The sequence below is a fragment of the Macaca nemestrina genome, chromosome 11 (genome assembly GCF_043159975.1).
Source record: "Macaca nemestrina isolate mMacNem1 chromosome 11, mMacNem.hap1, whole genome shotgun sequence".
In the NCBI taxonomy this organism is placed as follows: domain Eukaryota; kingdom Metazoa; phylum Chordata; class Mammalia; order Primates; family Cercopithecidae; genus Macaca; species Macaca nemestrina.
The window spans coordinates 99,085,633-99,108,944 of NC_092135.1; the positions used below are offsets into that span (position 1 = coordinate 99,085,633).

Genomic DNA, 23,312 nt, shown 5'->3' on the forward strand with positions numbered 1-23,312 from the left:
TTTTTCCTTTCTTTTTCTTTTTATTTCTTAATTTCTCCCACAAAGTCTGAAAGTGAATCCCCACTTTTCTTTTATCTCTTAAAAATTCTATTTGTGGGCCGGGCACGGTGGCTCCACGCCTGTAATCCCAGCACTTTGGGAAGCCGAGGCAGGTGGATCACAAGGTCAGGAGTTTGAGACCAGCCTGGTCAACACGGTGAAACCCCATCTCTACTAAAAATACAAAAAATTAGCCAGGCGTGGTGGCACATGCCTGAAATCCCAGCTACTCAGGAGGCTGAGGCAGGAGAATCACTTGAACCCAGGAGGCAGAGGTTGCAGAGAGTGGAGATGGCTCCATTGCACTCCAGCCTGGGCGACAGAGCAAGACTCCATCTCAAAAAAAAAAAAAATAATAATAATAATTTGTTTATTTGCATGTGGACATAAGAAAGGGTTAACATGGCCGACAACTATTTCATGAGCTTTTTGGCTTTATTTGAAAAGTGAAGTGTGTTTGGGGAAGGAGACGGTTAGGAAAATAGATGCTCCCGTGTTTGACTTACCAAGGAAACGGAGATCAGAGGAAAGCCTGGAGCACTTCCTGGCTTCCACGGGTTCCTTTCTAGGAAGCTTTTGCTTTACCTGGGGAAACCCCAAGCTCTACAGTGAGAAAGTTGTAAATTAGCCTTTAGGAGACGCTGTTTGTCAAAGTTATCTTAACCCTGGAAAAGGGGAGGGAAAAAGGCAGATAAGCAATGATGACATCAGCAGGAAATTAATATCAGGCTACCCAGTCCTGAAGATTCAGTTTTCACTTAACGATCAGCAAATCTTGAAGTCTCTTCCCAAGCAAATGGGAGCTTCCTTGGACCTTGGAGCACACAGAGGATTCTACTTTCTTTAAAACTTTGTTTTCAGGCAATTTCCCTGAGAATCGTTTACCTCCAGAGGATTGGTGGAGCTTGATCTGAAGGTATGTAATTAACGACCCTTCTTACCCCAGAGTCTCATGCTTGGATCTTTTCCTTTGCTTCATGGCTTCATGTTGCAGAAACTTGCAAAAACTTGTCAGCAATGGCACTATTTTTTCTTAGATTTCTTTGTCATGCCTGGGAAAACAAAAGTTAAAAAATCCGGAAGCCTCCAACATAGTCTTTTACTGGGGCAGAAATATGTTAGCTCACAGACACAAAGTTTGGTAGACTCACTAATACTAAAGATCGGAATTGTCAAGAAACCACAAGGCAAATGCAAGATGCGGTAGAATAGAAAGGTGTCTCCAATAAACCACTCATTTGACCTCAGGGCTAGTAGCAGGGAAGACCCCCTGGATTATCACAATTAAAAATGACATTTTTTGTGGTTTTTTTTGTTTCTTTTAACACCAAAAGTAATGTGTGTGTTCACATATGCATAAAATTTGAGAAATTCAGTTGGAAGCCCAGAAGGAAATATGTATTATCTATAGTTATGTCACCTCGATATAATGACTCTTTGTTATGGAGGTTTTGATTTTTGCTATGTTTTCCTTCCTTCCTTCCTTTATTTATTTATTTATTTATTTATTTATTTATTTATTTATTTAAGATGGAGTCTCGTTCTTTCACTTCCAGTACTCAGGCTGGAGTGCAGTGGCGCAATCTTGGCTTACTGCAACTTCCGCCTCCCAGGTTCAAGCCATCCTCCCATCTCAGCTTCTGGTGTAGTTGGGACCATAAGCGTGCACCACCATTAGCCTGGCTAATTTTTGTATTTTTTGTAGAGATGGGGTTTTACCATGCCCAGTCTGGTCCCGAACTCCTGGCCTCAAGTGATCCACCCACCTTGGCTTCCCAAAGTGCTGGGATTATATAGTCGTGAACCACGGCACCCCACCTGTTCCTTCCTTTATAAAGTATTTTCTTATTTCTAAAAATAGCCAAGTTCTGCATAATAACTATATACCTCAAATGCTTATAGAATAAATAATATTACAATGAAAATTTTATCACTGCATTGCTCCTCTGATTATGATGAAATTTAGTATAGAGAATAGCGTAGTTTATAAACTGGTCAGATGGAAACATAGACTCGTGTAATTTGTATTTTTTTAGTGAAAACAAGTTTATTAGAGAAGCAAAGAAACAAAAGAATGGCTACTCCATAGAGCAGCCAACTCATGTAATTTGTAACTTTCTACACTGATTTGAGCAACTCTTGTCTAAAGCCACCCTTTCCTGCTGAGGTCTAGGATATTTTATTTATTTTTTTTCTTTTTGAAACAGGGTCTCACTCTGTCACCAGGGTGGAGTGCAGTGGCATGATCATGGCTCCCTGCAACCTCTGCCCTCCAGCCTCAAATGATCCTTCCACTTCGGCCTCCTGAGTAGTTGGGACCACAGACACGTACCACCATGCCCTGATAATTTTTTGTATTTTTAGTAGAGACCAGGTCTCGCCATGTTGCTCAGGCTTGAGGTCTAGGATTACGCCTTCCCTTTCTGTAAGATAAAGGCCTGCCCGCTTACAGGTAGCAGTCTGAAGTAAAGATGTAACACACATACTTCATGGTACCTCGCTATCTTTGGGTTGATAGATCATAAGGATAACGCTGCCTCCCCCAGATTGCTTTGTGTCTAAAACTTAAAGCATAGATCCAAGTGCTATTTCTGCCACTTGGTGGAAATGAATGTAAGGGCTCCAATCAGGTTACCAGGCTTGAGGGAAATTGTGCTGTGTCCCTCCATCTTAACTTTCTCCCTCTGGGAACATTTTGATTTGGGGAAAAATCAAGGTGATTTGAGTTCCAATATAAGCACCCTCCAAGCTTCCTAAAAAGTAACTTGCAAGTGTTGGGGGAAAAGTTTTCTGGGCTGTTGGTTTTTGAAGTAGCCTCGCAGTAATTTTTATTTGTCAGCACTTCCAGGAAAGTCTAATGCCCGGAACGGAGGAGGCTGTGGTGAGGGGAGGGCCTGGGAAGTCAGGGGGCCATATGTCCTCACTCTCTAATGCCCTGCCCCACCTCTCTGTCCCTTTCAGGCTGGCCATGAAATCTCAAGGTTCCAGTTCAGATAAAAACTGTAAAGTGAGCTTTCGTAAGAAGCTTCTGATTATTGATTCAGACTTGGGGGTCGAAGATGTGGAGCGCCTCAAGTTTCTCTGCATAGGATTGGTTCCCAACAAGAAGCTGGAGAAATCCAGCTCGGCCTCAGATGTTTTTGAACATCTCTTGGCAGAGGATCTGCTGAGTGAGGGAGACTCTTTCTTCCTGGCGGAACTCCTATATATCATAGGGCAGAAGAAGCTGCTGCAGTACCTCAACTATACCGAAGAGAAAGTGGAGCAATTGCTACCTATCCAAGGAAAGGTCTCTCTATTTAGGTGAGGATGGGTCTATGGTGGAGATGGGAGGATCTCCCATCTAGTGTTCGGTCTGGCCATTGGGCTTTGAAAGGAAGCTGCAGTTAAGATCTTTTGGTTATCTACCTCCTTGGATGATAAACCGGGAGATTCTAAACCTCCTTCTCAGCCTCTGATGCTAATGAGCTGAGAGTTGAGAGGTCAGCAAAACTTCAAGACCAAACTCTGGGCCTAGAGGTGGCTTCCCTTTGTTTTACTTCTCACTGGCAGTGAAGCCCACCTCAGTGTGGCAGAGCCTGCGTTTTCCCTGGTTACCAGCCACCACACGTGCAGATCTTCTCCCTCCTGGGATCCACTAGTCTGTCTATGTTTTTCCTGGGGTCTTGAGAAGAGAGTAATGCATACTTGGAGCAAAATAGGCAAGATGAAAAAAGAGATGAGTTTCTGGGGTAGAGAGGGATGTCATTTATGCCATGTCTAGCATGTCTAGTTATAGAAATTTCTATATTTTTGGGTGGAAATCCAGAGAGGTAAAAACAGGCATTTTGCCCAAAGAGGTAAAATTTAGGCATTGGTCTTATCATGGATGACAGCGTTTTATTTTTATTTTTATTTTGAGATGGTGTCTCGCTCTGTCACTCAGGCTGGTGTGAAGTGGCACCATCTCGGCTCACTGCAACCTCCGCTTCCTGGGTTCGAGTGATTCTCCTGCCTCAGCCTCCTGAGTAGCTGGGACTACAGGCACCCACCACCACACCCAGCTAATTTTTTTATTTTTAGTAGAGACGGGATTTCCAACATGTTGGCCAAGTTGGTCTGGAACTCCTGGCCTCAAGTGATCTACACACCTTGGCCTCCCAAAGTGCTGGGATTACAGGTGTGAGCCACTGCATCAGGCTGATGACAGTGTTTAAAGTTGTTCACTGACAAAGTGTCCACATCAGAGAACCTCACGAAGAGGAGCCTTTGGAGGGTGTTTTATGGTCTGTGCGATTAGAACACATTAAGCCTTAGCGGTGCAGCTGGCTCCCAGAACCTGAGTTGCCCTTGAGTCAGTGGAAGGAATGATGAATTCCAGAAATCCATATTTCCGTTCTTCTGGCTAAACATCTGAGGGACAGTCTCTGACACATAGGGGTGTTAGTATGTGGATGAAATCCTCACTTTTTCTGGTTTTGTATTATATGACTATCTCGAAGCTGGGATAGTTTTCTTCCCTTTTCAATATACAATCGACTGTACCTTGGCTGGCCTGGGATCCTCTCTACTAAGGGCCTGTAAAGTAGGCCTGAATTTCTAGATGGAATCAGGAGATGGGAGGGCATGTCAGAACTGTGTTTTATGCCTTTTTTTTTTTTTTTTTTTTTAATATGCCTTCTTAGTGTGGTGAAAAACAGCACTAGACTTGGAGTCAGAAGGCCTGCTTCTACTACTTACTGTGTTATCTTTATCTAAACAAGTTACTTAGAAACTGAAAGTTTTAATTTTTTGAATCTATAAATGGGATTAATAATTGTCTACACATAGAGTTGATCATTCAACTGACAGAAAACATTTATGAAAGCACTTGATTGATTATGGTGTCCTCTGCAAGTGTAAGGCTTTATTTGTCATTTTGGGTATGTGTCTTAGAAACCTGCTCTACGAACTGTCACAAGGCATTGACTCAGAGGACTTAAAGAACATGATCTTCCTTCTGAACGACTCTCTTCCCAAAACCGAAATGGTGAGTGGGTCATACAGAATGGGTCTGTGTGAGCACTGTCTTAATCAATGATTAGAAAGATGCTGGAAAGGGTTTTTAGGGAGATTTATTTTTTGTGGGAGACAGTATCATACAATGGTTAGGAACATTGGCTTTGGTGCTGGATGAGCCTAGATTCTGGTCCTGATTCTAATTCTAAACCTGTGCTGTGAGGCCAATGATTGAATTTTTCTAGTCTCTATTTTCTTAGATGTAAAATTGTGGGCAATTGTATGATTTCCTTCTAGGACTTTTGGGAGAATTAGCTGAAACAATGTTCATGAAGCATTAGCACGAGGCCAGTATTTGGTATAGCATGCAGTAAATGCTCACTTCTGTTGGCATCTGCTGTGTTATTTATTTATTTATTTATTTATTTTGAAACAAAGTCTTGCTTTGTCGCCCAGGCTGGAGTGCAGTGGCACGATCTCAGCTCACTGCAACCTCCGCCTCCTGGATTCAGGCCATTCTCCTGCCTCAGCCTCCCCAGTAGCTGGGATTACAGGCATGTACCACTATACCCAGCTAATTTTTATATTTTTAGTAGAGACAGGGTTTCACCCAGGCTGGTCTAGAACTCCTGACTTCAAGTGATCTGCCTGCCTTGGCCTCCCAAAGTGTTGGGATTACAGGTGTGAGCCACTGTGCCTGGCCTTGTCCAGTTTTTCTTTCAAGTGCCTTTTAATCTATAGGTTAGATTTCCTCCCTGCCCCCAAATCTCTTTCTTTTTCTTAAAACATATCTGTTGAAGAATCTCTGGGTGGTTGGCCTGTGGAGTTTCTCACAGGTTGGGTTTTGCGAATTGCACATTCGTGGTGCAGTTTGGCATGTTCCTCTGTCCTCTGCATTTCCTGCAGACTGGCAGTTGAATCCAGAGGCTTCATCAGACTCAGGTCAGATCCGTTTGGCAGGACTATAGGTAGTGTTATTTTTTCATCAGGAGGTACCTGATTTTCTCTCTCTTTATCTTTGATATTAGCAACTGTTGATGTTCAACCAGTTTATATATTGAATTTTGAGGGGTTGCAAAAATGGAGATATTAGAATTTTTTTATTTTTTTTGAGATGGACTCTCACTCTTGTCACCTAGGCTGGAGTGCAATGGCACGATCTCAGCTCACTACAACCTCTGCCTCCTGGATTCAAGCGATTCTCCTGCCTCAGCCTCCCGAGTAGCTGGGATTACAGGAGCCTGCCACCACACCCGGCTAACTTTTTGTATTTTTAGTAGAGATGGGGTTTCACCATATTGGCTAAGCTGGTCTGGAACTCCTGACCTTACGTGATCCACCCGCCTCAGCCTCCCAAAGTGCTGGGATTACAAGTGTGAGCCACTGCACCTGGCCAGTTATTAGAATTCTATCATTTCATTTTCCTCTCATCCATTATTTGGTTACCCAGTGATACAGCTTATAGGTAAATCCCTGATTCTTTTTGTTTAGTTATCTAGTTTTTTTTTTTTTTTTTCTGAGATGGAGTCTCTCTTGGTCACCCAGGCTGGAGTGCAGTGGTGTGATCTTGGCTCACTGCAACCTCTGCCTCCCAGATTCAGGTGATTCTCCTGCCGCAGCCTCCTGAATATCTGGGATTACAAACATGCACCACCATACCTGTCTAATTTTTGAATTTTTAGTAGAGATGGGGTTTCATTTGGCCAGGCTGGTGTCAAACTCTTGACCTCAAGTGATCTACCTGCCTCAGCCTCCCAAAGTGCTGGGGATTACAGGCGTGAACCACTGTGCTCCACCTAGTTATCCAGTTTTTAAGTTAATTGGTTTCTTATCATTCTCCGCAGGTGATCCATTACAAAATATATATAAATTTAAACTCATGGATTTAAACATATGTGAGGTATTTCAACCTATTGCAATTATTATCCTTACTGAAGTTCATACTGAGGCTGGACATGGTGGCTCATGCCTGTAATCCCAGCACTTTGGGAGGTGGAGGTGGACAGGTCACTTGAGCCTCAGGTGTTTGAGACTAGACTGGGCAACATGACAAAACCCGGTCTCTACAAAAAATACAAAAATTAGCTGGGCATGGTGGTGTGCACCTGTAGTCCCAGCTCCTCAGGAGGCGGACATGGGAGGATCACTTGAGCCCAGAGAATTCAAGGCTGCAGTGAGCAATGGTTGTGCCATTGCACTCCAGCCTGGGCAACAGAGTGAGACCCTGTCTCAAAAAAAAAAAAAAAAAAAAAAAGAAAAAAAAGTTCAGTTGTCCCATTTTTTCCCAGGGGATGAGTCTTCAGTTTGGTTCTTAAGTCATTTTGACATGACCTTAGTAGTCTTTGATGGCTTCTTTACTATCTGGCAAAAATATCCCAGGTTCTTCTTGTATATTTTCTGCCCAGTCCTGGAATCTCTCATTTCTCCCAAAAGCCCTGGCTTCTTTTAATGACAGATGTCATGGCAAGACCATAAACTAGATGCTGGCAGGCTCATTGCTCTTGGGTAAATATATGTATACACACTACATATATACACGTGTTTACAAATACGCACACACACCCACAACCTAAAGGTTCAGTAATTCTTGGAGAATTTTAAAAATCAGGCGGTTTTGTTTTAGGGATTTTTTTTTATAAAGCATTGTAAGGATATTCTGCTTTTGCCATAAAATTTCAGTGCCCACGTTTGCAGTGGTGCAAAGCAATTACCTGCTAAAATGGTAGCATTATACCTTAAATACAGAATTTCTCAAAGTCAGAGGAGATTCCTGTAGTTTGACAAGTGCTCCAGGTGGTTTTGATAACATTCTCTCCCAAGTCAAGGCATCCACTCACAAATTTTCCAGTGTTTAGGTTTACACATAAAAATGAGACCACTTTTTATTGTTATACCCCGTCCTATGTTAGGGACTCTCTGAACAATATGAGGTGGGGGATGAGGGATGAGAGAAAGGTCATTTGTTAAAGCAATCTCTGATATTCGAAACACTGTTAGTTTTCAAACAAGAAAAGCTGGAAAATGTTTTTTTCCTCTCTTTTGCTTGCAGAGGTTCTAGAACTCTACTTGAAGACATCTGTGGCTACAGAATTATTATTATTATCATTATTTTTAGACAGACTTTCACTCTTGTTGCCCAGTCTGGAGTGCAATGGTGCCATCTCGGCTCACTGCAACCTCTGCCTCCTGGGTTCAAGCGATCCTCCTGCCTCAGCCTCCCAAGTAGCTGGGATTACAGGCGCCTGCCACCACGCCTAGCTAATTTTTGTATTTTTAGTAGAGGTGGGGTTTCACCATGTTGGCCAGGCTGGTCTCGAACTCCTGACCTCAAGTGATCCACCTGCCTCAGCCTCCCAAATTGCTAGGATTACAGGCATGAGCCACTGCGCCCGGCCAGAATTATTTTTATGGTTAGTAGCATTCCAAACATCTTTCCCCTACTAAAATAGCTTTTAAATAATCAAATGCACATGCTCAGGTGGCCAGTTGATTTTGTTTTTCTCAGTACTAGTAAAAGGAAACATAACTGTTTTGCTTAGCTGTGGCATGGAACTGTGATGTTACCAGGTCAAATTCAGGAAAACCGCATTTCCTCTTTGGATTCCAAATGATCTCAGCTTTTTTGTTGTTGTTGTTTGGGGGGTGGGGAGATCTCATTCTTCATGTCAAAATTGTGGCTGAGTTACACACCTCAGATAATTCAGGTTGATCTGTATTGGATTTTGCAATTAGGCCAGCCATTGGAAGTGTGTAAAGGACAGTCTTTAAGCAACACAGATGTTTCCACACCAGGGCTCAGTGAGGCTGCATTATCTGCAACTGCAATTGCAAAAGACCTTATCACAGAAATAAATTACTTACCTGCCATTGGAAAAGGGCCTGAACACCTCTCAGCCAAAACGGAAAGGTTCTAAATTCATACGGTCTCTCTGGGGGAGCACAAATAACCTTGCCTTTGAGGGACGTTCTTGGCTTTCTCTTTGATAGCTTTCATAGAAATGTAAGCAGTATAGCTGGCCTACACATGTCCTGAGAGATCTCACAACTGTCAGGAAATCCGTTCTCAGCACAGCAATCAGCATAGAACGTTGAGTCTAAAGGAAACCACACCCGAACTTACTCTTTAGCAAACAAGCAAAAAAAGAGCTTTCGGATGTTTGCTGCTAGTGTTCACCAGAGTGGTGTTAAGCTAATGTCCAGGTCCCATTTAAGTGTGTGTGTGTGTGTGTGTGTGTGTGTGTGTGTGTGATGTACTAAATATCTAATAAACTTTTAGAAAGTATAATGAATTTCCATCATTGCTTCTGTAATCACATCCTAGCCCTTTATTCCTCCTGGTAGGATGTTGTCAAGATACGAGTTTCTGGCCTGGCAGGTGGCTCATGCCTGTAATCCCAGCACTTTGGGAGGCCAAGGCGAGCAGATCACCTGAGGTCAGCAGTTCAAGACCAGTCTGGCCAACATGTTGAAACCCTGTCTCTGTTAAAAATACAAAAATTAGCCGGGTGTGGTGGCATGAGCCTGTAATCCCAGATACTCAGGAGGCTGAGGCAGGAGAATGGTTTGAATGGAGGTGGAGGTTGCAGTGAGCCAAGATTTTACTACTGCACTCTAGCCTGGGAGACAGAGTGAGACTCCGTCTCGAAAAAAAAAAAAAAAAATACTAGCCAAATTGTGATTTTTTGTTTCAGAAAATTCTTTTTCTTTTAAAATACCAAATATAAAATTCTTTCAAAACATTTTTCCCTCATTTCTTTGGTGTCCCTCTTTTGCTGGTTTCCTAATCAGTATCACTTAAAGCTGTGACTTAGAGTTCAGTGGTTAATAAAATAGACTTTGGCATCAGATTGTACCAGCTCTGCCATTAATTAGCTTTGTGACCTTGGGCAAGTTACTGGAACTTCTTTGTGCTTCAATTATTTCATCTTTAAAATGGGGAATATAATAGTATCTACTCAATCAGTTGTTGTGCTGTTAATATACAGCAAGCACTGTCCCTGTTGCATAGAGTTATATATATTTGGTATCTGGTATTAATATAGATTGTATACAGATTTGCTTGGTAACGCCTCTTCCCCTACACCCCTGAGCAACTTGAGGGCAGATGCTGTTATATCTTATTTATCAGTGCAAAACCTAGTGCCTACTGGCCATGCAGGTAACATCTGAGTGAGTGGATAATCAGTAGGCAAGTAAATGTAACTCTATTGATTCTCTTGTAGACCTCCCTGAGTTTCCTGGCACTTCTAGAGAAACAAGATAAAATAGATGAAGATAATCTGACATGCTTGGAGGACCTCTGCAAAATGGTTGTACCTAAACTTTTGAGAAACATAGAGAAATACAAAAGAGAGAAAGGTAAGTAGCTTGTGCTTGCTAACTTGGACCAGACCATGGAAATTCTTTTTTTTTTTTTTTTTTTGAGACGGAGTCTCGCTCTGTCGCCCAGGTTGGAGTGCAGTGGCCGGATCTCAGCTCACTGCAAGCTCCGCCTCCCGGGTTCACGCCATTCTCCTGCTTCAGCCTCCCAAGTAGCTGGGACTACAGGTGCCCGCCACCTCGCCCGGCTAGTTTTTTGTATTTTTTAGTAGAGATGGGGTTTCACCGTGTTAGCCAGCATGGTCTCAATCTCCTGACCTCGTGATCCGCCAATCTCGGCCTCCCAAAGTGCTGGGATTACAGGCTTGAGCCACCGCACCTGGCCCCATGGAAATTCTTAAAGCAATTGGCCATGCATGATGTTTTGTTTGTTTGTTTGTTTTGTTTTGAGGCAGAGTCTCTCTCACTCTGTCTCCCAGGCTGGAGTGCAGTGGTGTGATCTTGGCTCACTGAAACCTCCACCTCCCGGGTTCAAGTGATTCTTCTGCCTCAGCCTTCCGAGTAGCTGGAATTACAGGAGCCTGCCACCATGCCTGGCTAATTTTTGTATTTTTAGTAGAGACAGGGTTTCACCATGTTGGCCAGGCTGGTCTTGAACTCCTGACCTCAAGTGATCCACCCATCTCGGCCTTTCAAAATGCTGGGATTACAGGTGTGAGCCACCGCTCCTCACCCGTGTGTGATATTTACTCATCATTCCGATAATATTCTGCTAGGAAAGCCAGAAATCTCCCCCTTTGTTCTTTCAACACGTATTGGTTGAGTTCATATGTTGTACTAGGCACTGCTTTAGAAGTTGGGGGTATAGCAAAGTACAGAACAAAGCTCCTGCCCTCTTGGAACTTATATTTCAGTGCAGGGAAGTAGTTTTAGACAAATGTCTTTTTCTGATTCTAATATGGGAGTGAGAGTATAGGGAATTTTGTTTTAACCCAAATAACATGAAAAAGAAGGCAGGATAGCATGGGGTGAGAGTGGAGTCTATGGAGTCGGATGGCCAGGACTCCGCTGACTAGTGGTGCAGTGGTACTTTTTTGGCTTTTCTATGTCTCACTTTCCCCATCTGTAAAGTGGGCATAATAATAGTACCAACCTCCTAGGTTTTTGTGAGGTTTGAAGGAGATAGTTTCTGTAAAATGCATGTCTGGCGTGGAGTAAGCATTCAATACATGTGGCTACTATGACTCTCTCAGAGAGAAAAGTCAGGAAGACCTCACATTCTCAGAAACTACTATCAAAGAAGAACTTTATTTTCTTGTGGGTTTCTTTTTTTTTTCAAGTCTGTCTGATAAAGATAGTTCTGCTGTGATATTTTATACAGGTAGAAGCACAGGGCAGAAGTCAAACCTGGCTGCCTCACCACGTGTCAATACGCTAAATATCTGTGTTTTTCTGAGTCAGTTTCTCCACTGTTAAACAAGAGCTATACATAAAAATGCATGAGTATATTCATGAAACTTTTATGCCACACCCTTAATTTAGTTCAGTGAGTGACTCTAGTGTGCAGATTTCTTTGGTTGAAAATGAAACTAGCTAAGAGGAAACGTCTCTCTAAGAATTTGGTTAACACAGAATGAGTTGAGGAGCAAAATATACTGTTGTCAAATTGATAAAATCTCAAGCAATAAAATGATGAATAAATGCATAATTTAAGTTATGAAGAATAAAAACAGTTCTTTCTATCATCAAATTATCAAATGAGAAAGCAGAAGGTTGATATGGAAAGAACATTTCAAATCCTCACATGAGCTCTGAGTTTTTTTCTAAACACATTGTCATTTTTCTGTAATGTCATATCCCATATGAAGTAAACAAAGGGCAAGTGGTCATATTATTTTGGATACTTAAATTCTAAAGAAGACACACTAGCTTCTATGTAGTTGATTACATTTGCCTCAGTGAGTCTTGAAGACTGAAATTTATTGTTTTATTTTTATTTTTTGAGACGGAGTCTCGCTCTGTCACCCAGTCTGGAGTGCAGTGGCGTGATCTCAGCTCACTGCAAGCTCCGCCTCCTGGGTTCACACCATTCTCCTGCCTCAGCCTCCTGAGTAGCTGGGACTACAGGCACTCGCCAACACGCCCGGCTAATTTTTGTATTTTTAGTAGAGATGGGGTTTCACTGAGTTAGCGAGGATGGTCTCAATCTCCTGACCTCGCGATCCGCCCACCTCGGCCTCCCAAAGTGCTGGGATTACACGCATGAGCCACCGTGCCTGGCCTGAGCTTTGTTATTTTTATTTTTATTTTTATTTGAGATGGAGTCTTGCTCTGTCACCCAGGCTGGAGTGCAGTGGCATGATTTTGGCTCACTGAAACCTCCGCCTCCCAAGTTCAAGCGATTCTTCTGCCTCAGCCTCCTGAGTAGCTGGGATTACAGATGCCTGCCACCATGCCCAGCTAATTTTTGTATTTTTAATGGAGACAGGGTTTCACCATGTTGGCCAGGCTGGTCTTGAACTCTTGACCTCAAGTGATCTGTGCTGGAATTATAGGCGTGAGCCACTGAGCCTGGCCCAGGACTGAGCTTTATATCAGCAGAATTCTAATTTTGATTTTTCTTTTCTATAACCTACCTGTGTGTGATCTCTTTTGGGTGTCAATCATTATTGATATTTTAATATTGACTTTCTTTAGTTCTAAGAGTTTGAGCCTAGTTCTGCTGTTAAGATGAAAGTCTAAAGGACTGAAAAGAGTAGGTGTGCAGAGTTTAGACTTTCCTGTAAGTGTGTGTGATCCAAAGTCCAAGCGAGGACACTGGCTTTGTTTAAGGACCACCTGGCTAACTTTCTAAGTTATCTTGAGCCTTGGTGTTTGCTTTGGTATTTTCTTGAGACAGACTCTTACTCTCCCCAGGCTGCGGTGCAGTGGGACGGTCTTAGCTCACTGCAACCTCCCCATCCCAGGTTTAAGCAATTCTTCTCCTGCCTCAGCCTCCCGAGTAGCTGGGATTACAGGCATGTACCACCGCACCCAGTTAATTTTTGTATTTTTAGTAGAGACAAGGTTTCACCATGTTGGCCACGCTGATCTCAAACTACTGACCTCGTGATCTACCTGCCTTGGCCTCCCAAAGTCCTGAGATTACAGGCATGAGCCACCTCGCCCAGCCTAGTATTTTTAATTTATTATTAAAATAAGGTACATAATTATAATAAAATTAAATAAAAATTCAAATAATTAAAGCAACATAGAGTGTAGAAGGTAAAAGTCTTTCTCCTTTTCTTCTTTTTCTATTACTAACCCATTTCCCAAAGATAACCACTGTTTGGAATATATAGTTATTGATTTCCTTCTATATAGAAACAATTGTAAGTGTACAGAGATATTACATACACACACACAGAGAGACATGTATATTTTTAACAAAGACCATGCTAATCATATTCTAAAACTTGCTTTTCCCCCCACATAATATAGCTGACTTTTTTTTTTTTTGAGATGAAGTTTCGCTCTTGTTGCCCAGGCTGGAGTGCAATGGCACGATCTCGGCTCACCACAACCTCTGCCTCCTAGGTTCAAGCGATTCTTCTGTCTTAGCCTCCTGAGTAGCTGAGATTACAGGTGTCTCTGCCACCACGCCAAGCTAATTTTTGTATTTTTAGTAGAGACAGAGTCTTGCCATGTTGGCCAGGATGGTCTTGAACTCCTGATCTCCAGTGATCCACCCACCTCGGCCTCCCAAGTGCTGGGATTACAAGCATGAGCCACCATGCCCGGCCATAGCTGACATTTTCATGAATATATTAATAATACAGATATAGATAGTTTTTATTAATGGTCCCTTAGAAATCATTTTATGGCTATAACATTTTTATATAATTACCACTTTTAAATGGATTTTCTTTTTTCTTACATTCTTTTTACCCTCCTTTCCTTCTTTCTTTGTTCGCTATTATAGCCTGAATTCTGATATTATTTTTTGAGACAATGCTTTTGAAATCTCTACTTGGCAATTATCTGGTACATTAAGCACTATAACTTTTTTTTTTTTAGCAGCTTAAAACAACAATAAGTTTTGAAATACAATTTAGTAAATATATAGTAATTTTAAGGAACTAATAAAATTATAAAATAACAAAAACAATAGAAAAGAAAATAAAACAATACAAGGAATAAAAATAATTTATAAATTTACACATTTTTTTTTCTGGGTATATATGTAGGCTTCCATAAGCAAATGCAATGAGAAATTTACAATTCTCAGACTGGGCGCAGTGGCTCACGCCTGTAATCCCAGCACTTTGGGAGGCCGAGGCGGGTGGATCACCTGAGGTCAGGAGTTCGAGACCAGCTTGGCTAACATGGTGAAACCACATTTCTACTAAAAATACAAAAAATTAGCCGGGCATGGTGGCGTGCCTGTAATTGCAGCTACTCAGGAAGCTGAGGCAGGAGAATTGGTTGAACCTGGGAGGCAGAGGTTGCAGTGGGCCGAGATCATGCCATTGCACTCCAGCTTGGGCAACAGGAGCGAAACCCTGACTCAAAAAAAAAAAAAAATTTACAATTCTCTTCAAAATAATTATTTTTGATGGCTGCTTTTGATGGCTGGTTATTTTGGATTGCTACTAGTCAGAAGGTAATTTTTATTTTCCTGTCTGTGATTTTATTTTCAGCTGCCCAGATAGTGACACCTCCTGTAGACAAGGAAGCCGAGTCATTGTATCAAGGAGAGGAAGAACTAGTTTCCCAAGCAGACATTAAAACATTCTTGGAAGCCTTACCGGTAGGTTCAGTGGTGTGCTGGTCAATGTTTAACAACCGGCTCCACCCTCCAACCCCCCCCTCCCACCCCCCAAAAAGAAAAAGAGAGATTGGCTCCGGTTTGTACCATTTACTGTAAATGCTCTCGCCATGGTGATTGCAAGTAAACAACATGATATCAACCAGAGTGCACATTTTCTGAAAATTTAACAATTGACTGACACTAGCCGGCTAGTGAGAACTAGTTAGTTTGAGCTCTCACTAGTTAGTCTGAACTGACTCCACACACCCTTGAGTTGCTCTGAAATGGTTCCTCTGTTCTTATCTGTGGGATGCAATTAGAGCCAGCTTTAGGGACATATAATCTATGGAGTACAGGGCGCCTGATAGTAATTCCAGAGTTCAAGTACAGAGCTTTGTTTAATGTTCTGCTGTTACTGTTTTGAAATTCTTACTGTATTGAACAAGAGGTTTGCCAAGCATGTAGCTGGACAACCCAGAGGGCAAGGGTTTCTGGTTTCTGTGGTGCTCCGCTCTGAAAGGACGGGTGGAAGGGGAAACGTTGGGAGAATTTGCAATCTGTTCCTCACAATGTGATCATGATCCTTGGGAGATATGTGACAGTCTTCCCTGGGATCTGTGGTTCCTCCAGCAGACTTGGGTAATTTCTTTGCCAACATCTGTCAGCATCAATGAGTTAGCTTGGTCTGGGAAATTTTTTGTTTTTTGTTTTCAATTGTGGTAAAATACACGTAACAAAATTTACCATCTTAATCAATTTTAAGTATACAGTTCAGTAATGTTAAACACCTTCACATTGTTGTGCAGACATTACCACCATCCATCCCAGAACTTTTTAATCATCTTTTAGTAAAACTTTGTACCCATTAAACAATAACTTTTCATTTTCTCCTTCCCTCCAACCCCTGGAAACCACGGTTCTACTTTCTCTGTCTATAAATTTGACTTTTCAGGGTACCTCATATAAGTAGAATCATACAGTATTTGTTTTTTTGTGACTAGCTTATTTCACTTAGTGTAAAGTCTTCAGGGTTCATCCAAGTTGTAGCATATCTCAGAATTTCCTTCCTTTTTAAAGGCTGAATAATATTCCACTGTGTGTATATACAGTAAGTCCTCATTTACAAGGTTGATAGATTTTTGGAAACTGACTTTAAGTGATAGCATACTGTATAATGTATTTATTTTTATTTTAAATTTTTTTGTAGAGGTGGGGTTTCGCCTTGTTGTCCAGGCTGATCTCAAACTCTTGGGCTCAAGCAATCCTCCCGCCTTACCCTCCCAAAGTGCTGAGATTACAGCCATGTACCACCACGCCCAGCCACATACTACATAATGAAACCAATTTTACCATAGGCTAATTGATATAATCAAGAGTTGGCCAGTCATGGTGACCCATACCTCCAATCCCAGCACTTTGAGAGGCTACGGCAGGCGGCTTACTTGAGGCCAGGAGTTCGAGACTAGCCTGGCCAACATGGTGAAACCCCATCTCTACTAAAAATACAAAAATTAACCGGGCGTGGTGGCGCACACCTGTAATCCCAGCTACTTGGGAGACTGAGGCACAAGAATAGCTTGAACCTGGGAGGTGGAGGTTGCAGTGAGCTGAGATTGCATCACTGCACTCCAGCTTGGGTGACAAAGGGAGACCCTGTTTCAAAAAACGATAACAAAAAACCCTAAGAGTTAAGTTTCTATAGCATACAGTTCATTATTTCACTTAAAGTCGGAGTTACCAAGAACCTACTGATGACTCTAAGTGAGGACTTACTGTACTCCATTTTGTTATCCACTCATCCATTGATGGACTCTTGGGCTGCTGCCACCTTTTGACTATTTTTAATAATGCTGCTATGAATGTCGGTGTAAAAATATCTCTTTGAGATGCTGCTTTCAATTCTTTTGTGTTTGTACCCATAAGTGGAAATGGTGGATTATATAGTCATTCTATTTTCAATTTTTTGAGGAACCTTCATTCTATTTTCCACAGTGACTGTACCATTTTACATTTCCACCAACTGTGCACACATCCTCAGCAACACTTCCTCACCAAGACGTATTATTTTCTTTCATTTTTGATAGTAGGCATCCTAATGGAAGTGAGGCTCTATTTCCTTGTGGTTTTGATTTGCTTTCCTTAATGACTAGGGCTGTCGAGCATCTTCTCATGTGCTTTTTGGCCATTTGTATATCTTCTTTAGAGAAATGTCTAAGTCCTTTGTTCATTTTCTAATTCAGTTGTTTGTAGAAGTTTTATTTTTAATCCTTTTTTTTTTTTTTTTTTTTGAGACGGAGTCTCACGCGTCGTCCAGGCTGGAGTGCAGTGGTGGGATCATGGCTCACTGCAACCTCTAACTCCCAGGTTCAAGCGGTTCTCCTGCCTCAGCCTCCCAAGCAGCTGGGATTACAGGCATGCACCAGCACACCTGGCTAATTTTTGTATTTTTAATAGAGACAGGGTTTCACTGTGTTGGCCAGGCTGGTCTCGAACTCCTGACCTCAAGTGATATGCCCACCTTGGCCTCCCAAAGTGCTGGGATTACAGGTGTGAGCCACTGTGCCTGGCCTTTATTTTTTATTCTTAAAAATTATTTTATGTCTTCTTTACTACTGTCATGGTCTGATATTTTTACAGTTACAATTTTTAGATTTAAAAATAATTTCAATTTTATAGAAAAGTTGCAAGAATGTGAATAATACAAAGAATACCTATGTACTGTTTTCCTAGATTTACCTACCTGTTGTTGGTGTTTTACCCCATTTGCTTTATTATTTTTGTGCATTCACTCACACTTGCTCTCTCTTTCTCCCTCTCTCTCCACACACACATAATTTTTTTCTGAACTTTTTGAGAGTAAGTTGCATACATTCTGAACTTTTTGAGAGTAAGTATAAGTGGCCTTTTACTCCTAAATTTTTTTTTTTTTTTGAGATGGAGTCTTCGCTCTGTCTTCCAGGCTGGAGTGCAGTGGCGTGATCTTGGCTTACTGCAAGCTCTGCCTCCTGGGTTCACGCCATTCTCCTGCCTTAGCCTCCTGAGTAGCTGGGACTACAGGCGACCGCCACCATGCCCGGCTAATTTTTTGTATTTTTTAGTAAAGACAGGGTTTCACCATGTTAGCCAGGATGGTCTGGATCTCCTGACCTCGTGATCCGCCTGCCTCAGTTTCCTAAAGTACTGGGATTACAGGCATGAATCACCACGCCCGGCCTACTCCTAAATATTTTGGTGTGTATTTCCTAATAATAAGGATATTCTTTTACAGAGTTATGACACAATTATCAATGCCAGTAAAGTTATGCTAATATAATACTTTTATCAAATCAATGGTCCATATTCCAATTTTGTCTGTTGAACCCAATAATGTCCTTGACAGTTTTTAAACCATCTGGTACAAAATTCCACATAGGATCCTATATAAATACAACACAAGGCTGGGTGTGGTGGCTCACACCTGTAATCCCAGCACTTTGGGAGGCCGAGGTGGGAGGACCACTTGAGGCCAGGAGTTCAAGGTGAGCCTGGGCAACATAGTGAGATCCTCTCTAAAAGAAAATAATAAAAATTAAAAATACAATATAATGCAATACAATATTGTATTTAGTTGTCATGATCCTTTAGTCTCCTTTAATCTTTTTTTTTTTTTTGAGACGGAGTCTTGTTCTGTCACCCAGGCTGGAGTGCAGTGGCCGGATCTCAGCTCACTGCAGCCTCCGCCTCCCGGGTTCACGCCATTCTCCTGCCTCAGCCTCCCGAGTAGCTGGGACTACAGGCGCCCGCCACCTCGCCCGGCTAGTTTTTTGTATTTTTTAGTAGAGACGGGGTTTCACCGTGTTAGCCAGGATGGTCTCGATCTCCTGACCTTGTGATCCGCCCACCTCGGCCTCCCAAAGTGCTGGGATTACAGGCTTGAGCCACCGCGCCCGGCTAATCTTTTTTTTTTTAAACTGAGTCTCACTCTGTCACCCAGGCTGAAGTAGAGTGGCATGATTTCGGCTCACTATAACCTCCACCTCCCAGGTTAAAGCAATTCTTATGCCTCAGCCTCCCAAGTACCTGAGATTACAGGTGTGCACCACCATGTTCGGCTAATTTTTGTATTTTTAGTAGAGATGGGGTTTCACCATGTTGGCCAGGCTGGTCTCGTACTCCTGACCTAAATGATCTGCCCTCCTCAGCCTCCCAAAGTGCTGGGATTACAGACGTGATCCACCATGCCCGGCCTAGTCTCCTTTAATCTTGAACATTTCCACAGCTGTTATGACATTTAATTTCCTCTTTTATGCCATCGAGACTTTTGAAAAATGCAGTCACTCCTCCTACCTTTCATTAAATAGAATTTTCCTTATCTTTGGTACATGTGGTGTTTCCTCATAATTAGATTCAAGCTGTACATTCTGGCCAGAATATCACCGAAGTGATGTTTGTGTCTTTCTCAGGGCATCCCATCTGGAGATACATCATGTCCATCTGCCCCCCTATTTGTGGTGCTAGTTTTGATTGTTTAGTCAAGATATTTTCTGAATATCATCACTCTGTAGTTAATTTTATATAATTACTATTTTTTCCCCACACAATTAATAAGCAAGTGCTGGAGAGACATTTTAAGATTCTGTAAATATCCTGCTGCACATGAAAAGTTTCCCCCTAGATTGAGCGTCCGCTGATGATTCTTGTGTGATCCATGTTGGTTGTAAAACAATGCTTTTCTGACTCCAGTATTCTCTCCACATTCGTACGTTGGCTATCAGCATTCTACTATAAAGAAGGACCCTCCTTTCTCCCCAGGAAGGTGTTTTTGTTTTTTTAAATGAAGGAGGCAGTGGAAACTGGCCAGATGACCTGTAGCTCCTGGAGTTTGGCAAAGGCTGGGCAAATGCCCACCTGAAGACTATGCAGGCAATCAGGACGTGACATAGCCGGGAGAGGCCTGCTCTGTGGCTCTGCCCTGAACCCCATTTGGCAGGTGGAGGTATTTAGCCATTTGAGGGACTCTCAGCTTTGGGAGGGCACTTTGTAAGTGATCTTCAGAGATTAAGTACCTCCTTAATTAAAAGAAACGGTAACACCTCCGCCTGCTTGCTGTGAGTTTGTTCATTTGAATTCCCCATCTCCCCCAATGGGAAATAAGACAGAATTGCAATTATTTATAAAATCTTAAACTGATTTCTTTTCTCTAGGAAAATAGCCCTTGATTAAATTAATTCCAATCCTAGAAAAGCACTTAGATATCTGATTGAGGTATTGAGGGAGAGAGGCTGCTCCCCTTGATTGTTTTACTGTAATCCAATTAAACCAACATTTATGGGCCAATCCTTGGCCATGGGCATAGCTTCGTTTAGAGAGTTGCAAACCCCTTCCCACCTCCCCACTCCCCCAGAAGCTCTTTATTATTTTAATTAATTAATTAATTAATTTTTTTGAGATGGAGTCTCGCTCTGTCACTCAGGCTGGAGTGCAATCTTGGCTCAATGCAACCTTAGCCTCCCGGGTTCAAATGATTCTCATGCCTCAACTTCCCTAGTAGCTGGGATTACAGGTACCCCCCACCATGCCTGGCTAATTTGTTTTGTATTTTTAGTAGAGACAGGATTTCACCATGTTGACTTCAGGTGATCCACCCTCCCGAGTCTCCCAAAGTGCTGGAATTACAGGCATGAGCTGCTGTGCCTGGTCATCCCAGAAGCTCTTTAAAATGTGGTTTTCCAGCACTGACATTTTAGGATTCCCGAATTCTAAGTTAAATTGTCTGCTAAATGTAACTCTTCCCACCCACTTTTTCAACTAGTTTTGTGCTCTGATACTGACATGCATGTAGAAACACACACACACACACACACACACACACGATTCTGCTTGTTGACTGAGAAATTCAGTGGTTTCTAAAGGGGCGTGGCTCAGCTGTGGCCTCTGAAGCGCTGTGGTTCTGCGGACGTGGGATGATGACTTGGCCACGGCCACATGCAGTTGGGGGATAGTTGTGGCGGTACTAGAAGTGCAGGGGGACTGGGGCACAGCACCTCATGTGTTTTCATAGACTTTTAGGGTTGGAAGCTGTCTTAAAAGTTATCTGGGCAGCCCTTTCCCTCTCCATCAAGTGATGAATAAAATAAAACTTGGTGAAATGTCTCATGTTTCTTAAGCACCTGAGGATTTTTTTTTAATTTAAAAAAACACTGCCAATAATTAGGCTCAGTGAGAAGAAACTCTCATTGAATTTTAAGCAACATCTCCTAATATGTTTAAAAATTGAACTGATTTTTTTCTCGGCCCCCTGCAACCTCTGCCTCCCAAGTTCAAGTGATTTTCCTGCATCAGCCTCCCAAGTAGCTGGGATTACAGGCACGTACCACCAGACCCAGCTAATTTTTTGTAGTTTTAGTAGAGATGGGGTTTCACCATGTTGGCCAGGCTGGTCTCGAACTCCTGACCTCAGGCGATCCACCTGCCTCGGCCCCCAAAGTGCTGGGATTACAGGCGTGAGCCACCGTGCCCGGCCAAATCAGTTTTTTTTTTAGTGTGGCATAACGTTTTCCTAAGGAGAGGCATGTCTCTTTATGGAGGAGACCTAACACCTGCTTCTTTATAAGGCCCTATTGGACTCCTCTTGAAAACAATCAAAAGAAGTTGAAAGATGATTGAGTGTGGCCAGGCTGTGGGATATTCACTCACTCATTCATTCATTCATTCCTCTCTGACATAGAGACTTGAGAGGTGTCAACAGAGGATGCAACATTCTCAGGAGAAGAAACGCAGATTAGACCTTAAATCTTTTTTCTAGTCCGTGTTCTGGCTGACTTTATCAGCCAAGGGAAGAACAAATCAAGGAAAGCCAGGGCCTGGAGGGGCTGGGCAGAGCCTGCTGCTGTGTCTGCATTGCCCCTAGTCCCAGAAGACTCACTCAACTGCTGGACAAAACCAGAAGGCAGTCTGGCCAGGTCCTTGTCTGCCGCTTAGAAGAAATCTAGGATTCTGCAGGAAGGGAACAGTGGCTTATGAAAAGAAAGGCAGGAAGCCTTTTGGAAAGTGAAGCTAAGTCTCCTTTGCATTTGTTCCCCCAGAGCTGGGGGAGCAAATGACAGTATTGTGCAGCTCCGAAACCTGGGGGCTTGAGCAGGGAGGCATCCGCAGGAACTTGGGGGTGATTTGTCAGTCCCCTCACACAGGTCAGGGGCAGCCCTTCCCCCACACCTTGGTCAGGTCCCCTTGGGGGCTTTCTGCTGCAGGCTGATGGCGGAGAGTCATAGGGGGAAGGGGGTAATGGTGAATGGGGAGGAGGGTGCAGAAAAGACAGGGTCTTAGACTTTGTTTTAACTTTGTATTAAATTATATAAAACATTAACATATGCCCAAAGTAGTGCATCCTTGCCTCTCCTCCCCGCCTCTATTACCATTTTTATTTGTTTTTTGATTTATCTTATTGTTACTTTTGAAGAAAATCCAACCCATATCTTCCCTTTATTACAAAAGAGGTAGTATACTCAAATACCATTTCATTTTGCTTTCTTCATATGACAGCTTCCCCTGGAGAAGGGTATAGAGGCTTTCCTTGGCATCTTACTCCACTATGTGGACATACCACGGTTTTTCAACCACTTCCTATTAGTGGACATTAGGCTATTTCCAGTCCTTAGTGCAAATAATGCTGCAATGAATAAGTACCCTTGAGTGTATGTCACACTGTATTTTTGCCAGTGCGTCTTTGTGAACCTTCTCCTTTGGATGGAGAGAGTTGGTTCTTTTCCCATTTCCTGCCAAATAACTTTTCTTTTTTTTCTTTTGAGACAGAGTCTTGCTCTGTCACCCAGGCTGGAGTGCAGTGCTGCCATCTCGGCTCACTGCAACCTCTGCCTCCTGGGTTCAAGCGATTCTCCTGCCTCAGCCTCCTGAGTAGCTGGGATTACTGGTGTTCGCTACCACACTCAGCTAATTTTTGTATTTTTAGTAGAGGTAGAGTTTCACCATGTTGGTCAGGCTGGTCTCAAACTCCTGACCTCAGGTGATCCACCTGCCTTGGCCTCCCAAAATGCTGGGATTACAGGCATGAGCCACCGCAACTGGCCCAGTGACCTTTTCTATGACTGTGGATTAGATATCTGTGCTTCCCTGCATCAAGTCTCGTTTTTGTTCCTCATGCTGTGTGAATTTCCTATGTTTTATGCCTTTTTTTTTTTTTTTTTCCTCA

At 42.6% G+C, this 23,312-nt stretch overlaps 1 protein-coding gene across 4 annotated transcripts in view; it reads left to right on the forward strand.

Moving 5' to 3' along the window:
* Positions 1 to 600: 600 nt before the first annotated feature.
* LOC105468106 (caspase 10) overlaps positions 601 to 23,312 on the forward strand; it is a 44,859-nt gene continuing 22,147 nt past the window's right edge. Inside the window, exons 1-6 of one of the 4 annotated variants that reach the window (XM_071073174.1) lie at positions 601 to 955; positions 3,001 to 3,342; positions 4,954 to 5,047; positions 10,239 to 10,374; positions 15,015 to 15,124; positions 19,916 to 23,301. In XM_071073174.1, coding sequence (XP_070929275.1) covers positions 3,008 to 3,342; positions 4,954 to 5,047; positions 10,239 to 10,374; positions 15,015 to 15,124; positions 19,916 to 19,975 — 735 coding nt within the window. In that variant the 5' untranslated portion in view covers positions 601 to 955; positions 3,001 to 3,007 and the 3' untranslated portion in view covers positions 19,976 to 23,301. Of the gene's footprint in view, positions 956 to 3,000; positions 3,343 to 4,953; positions 5,048 to 10,238; positions 10,375 to 15,014; positions 15,125 to 19,915; positions 23,302 to 23,312 lie in introns of those variants that run through there. The other 3 variants (XM_011718084.2, XM_071073173.1, XM_011718083.2) reach the window with 3 other exon arrangements.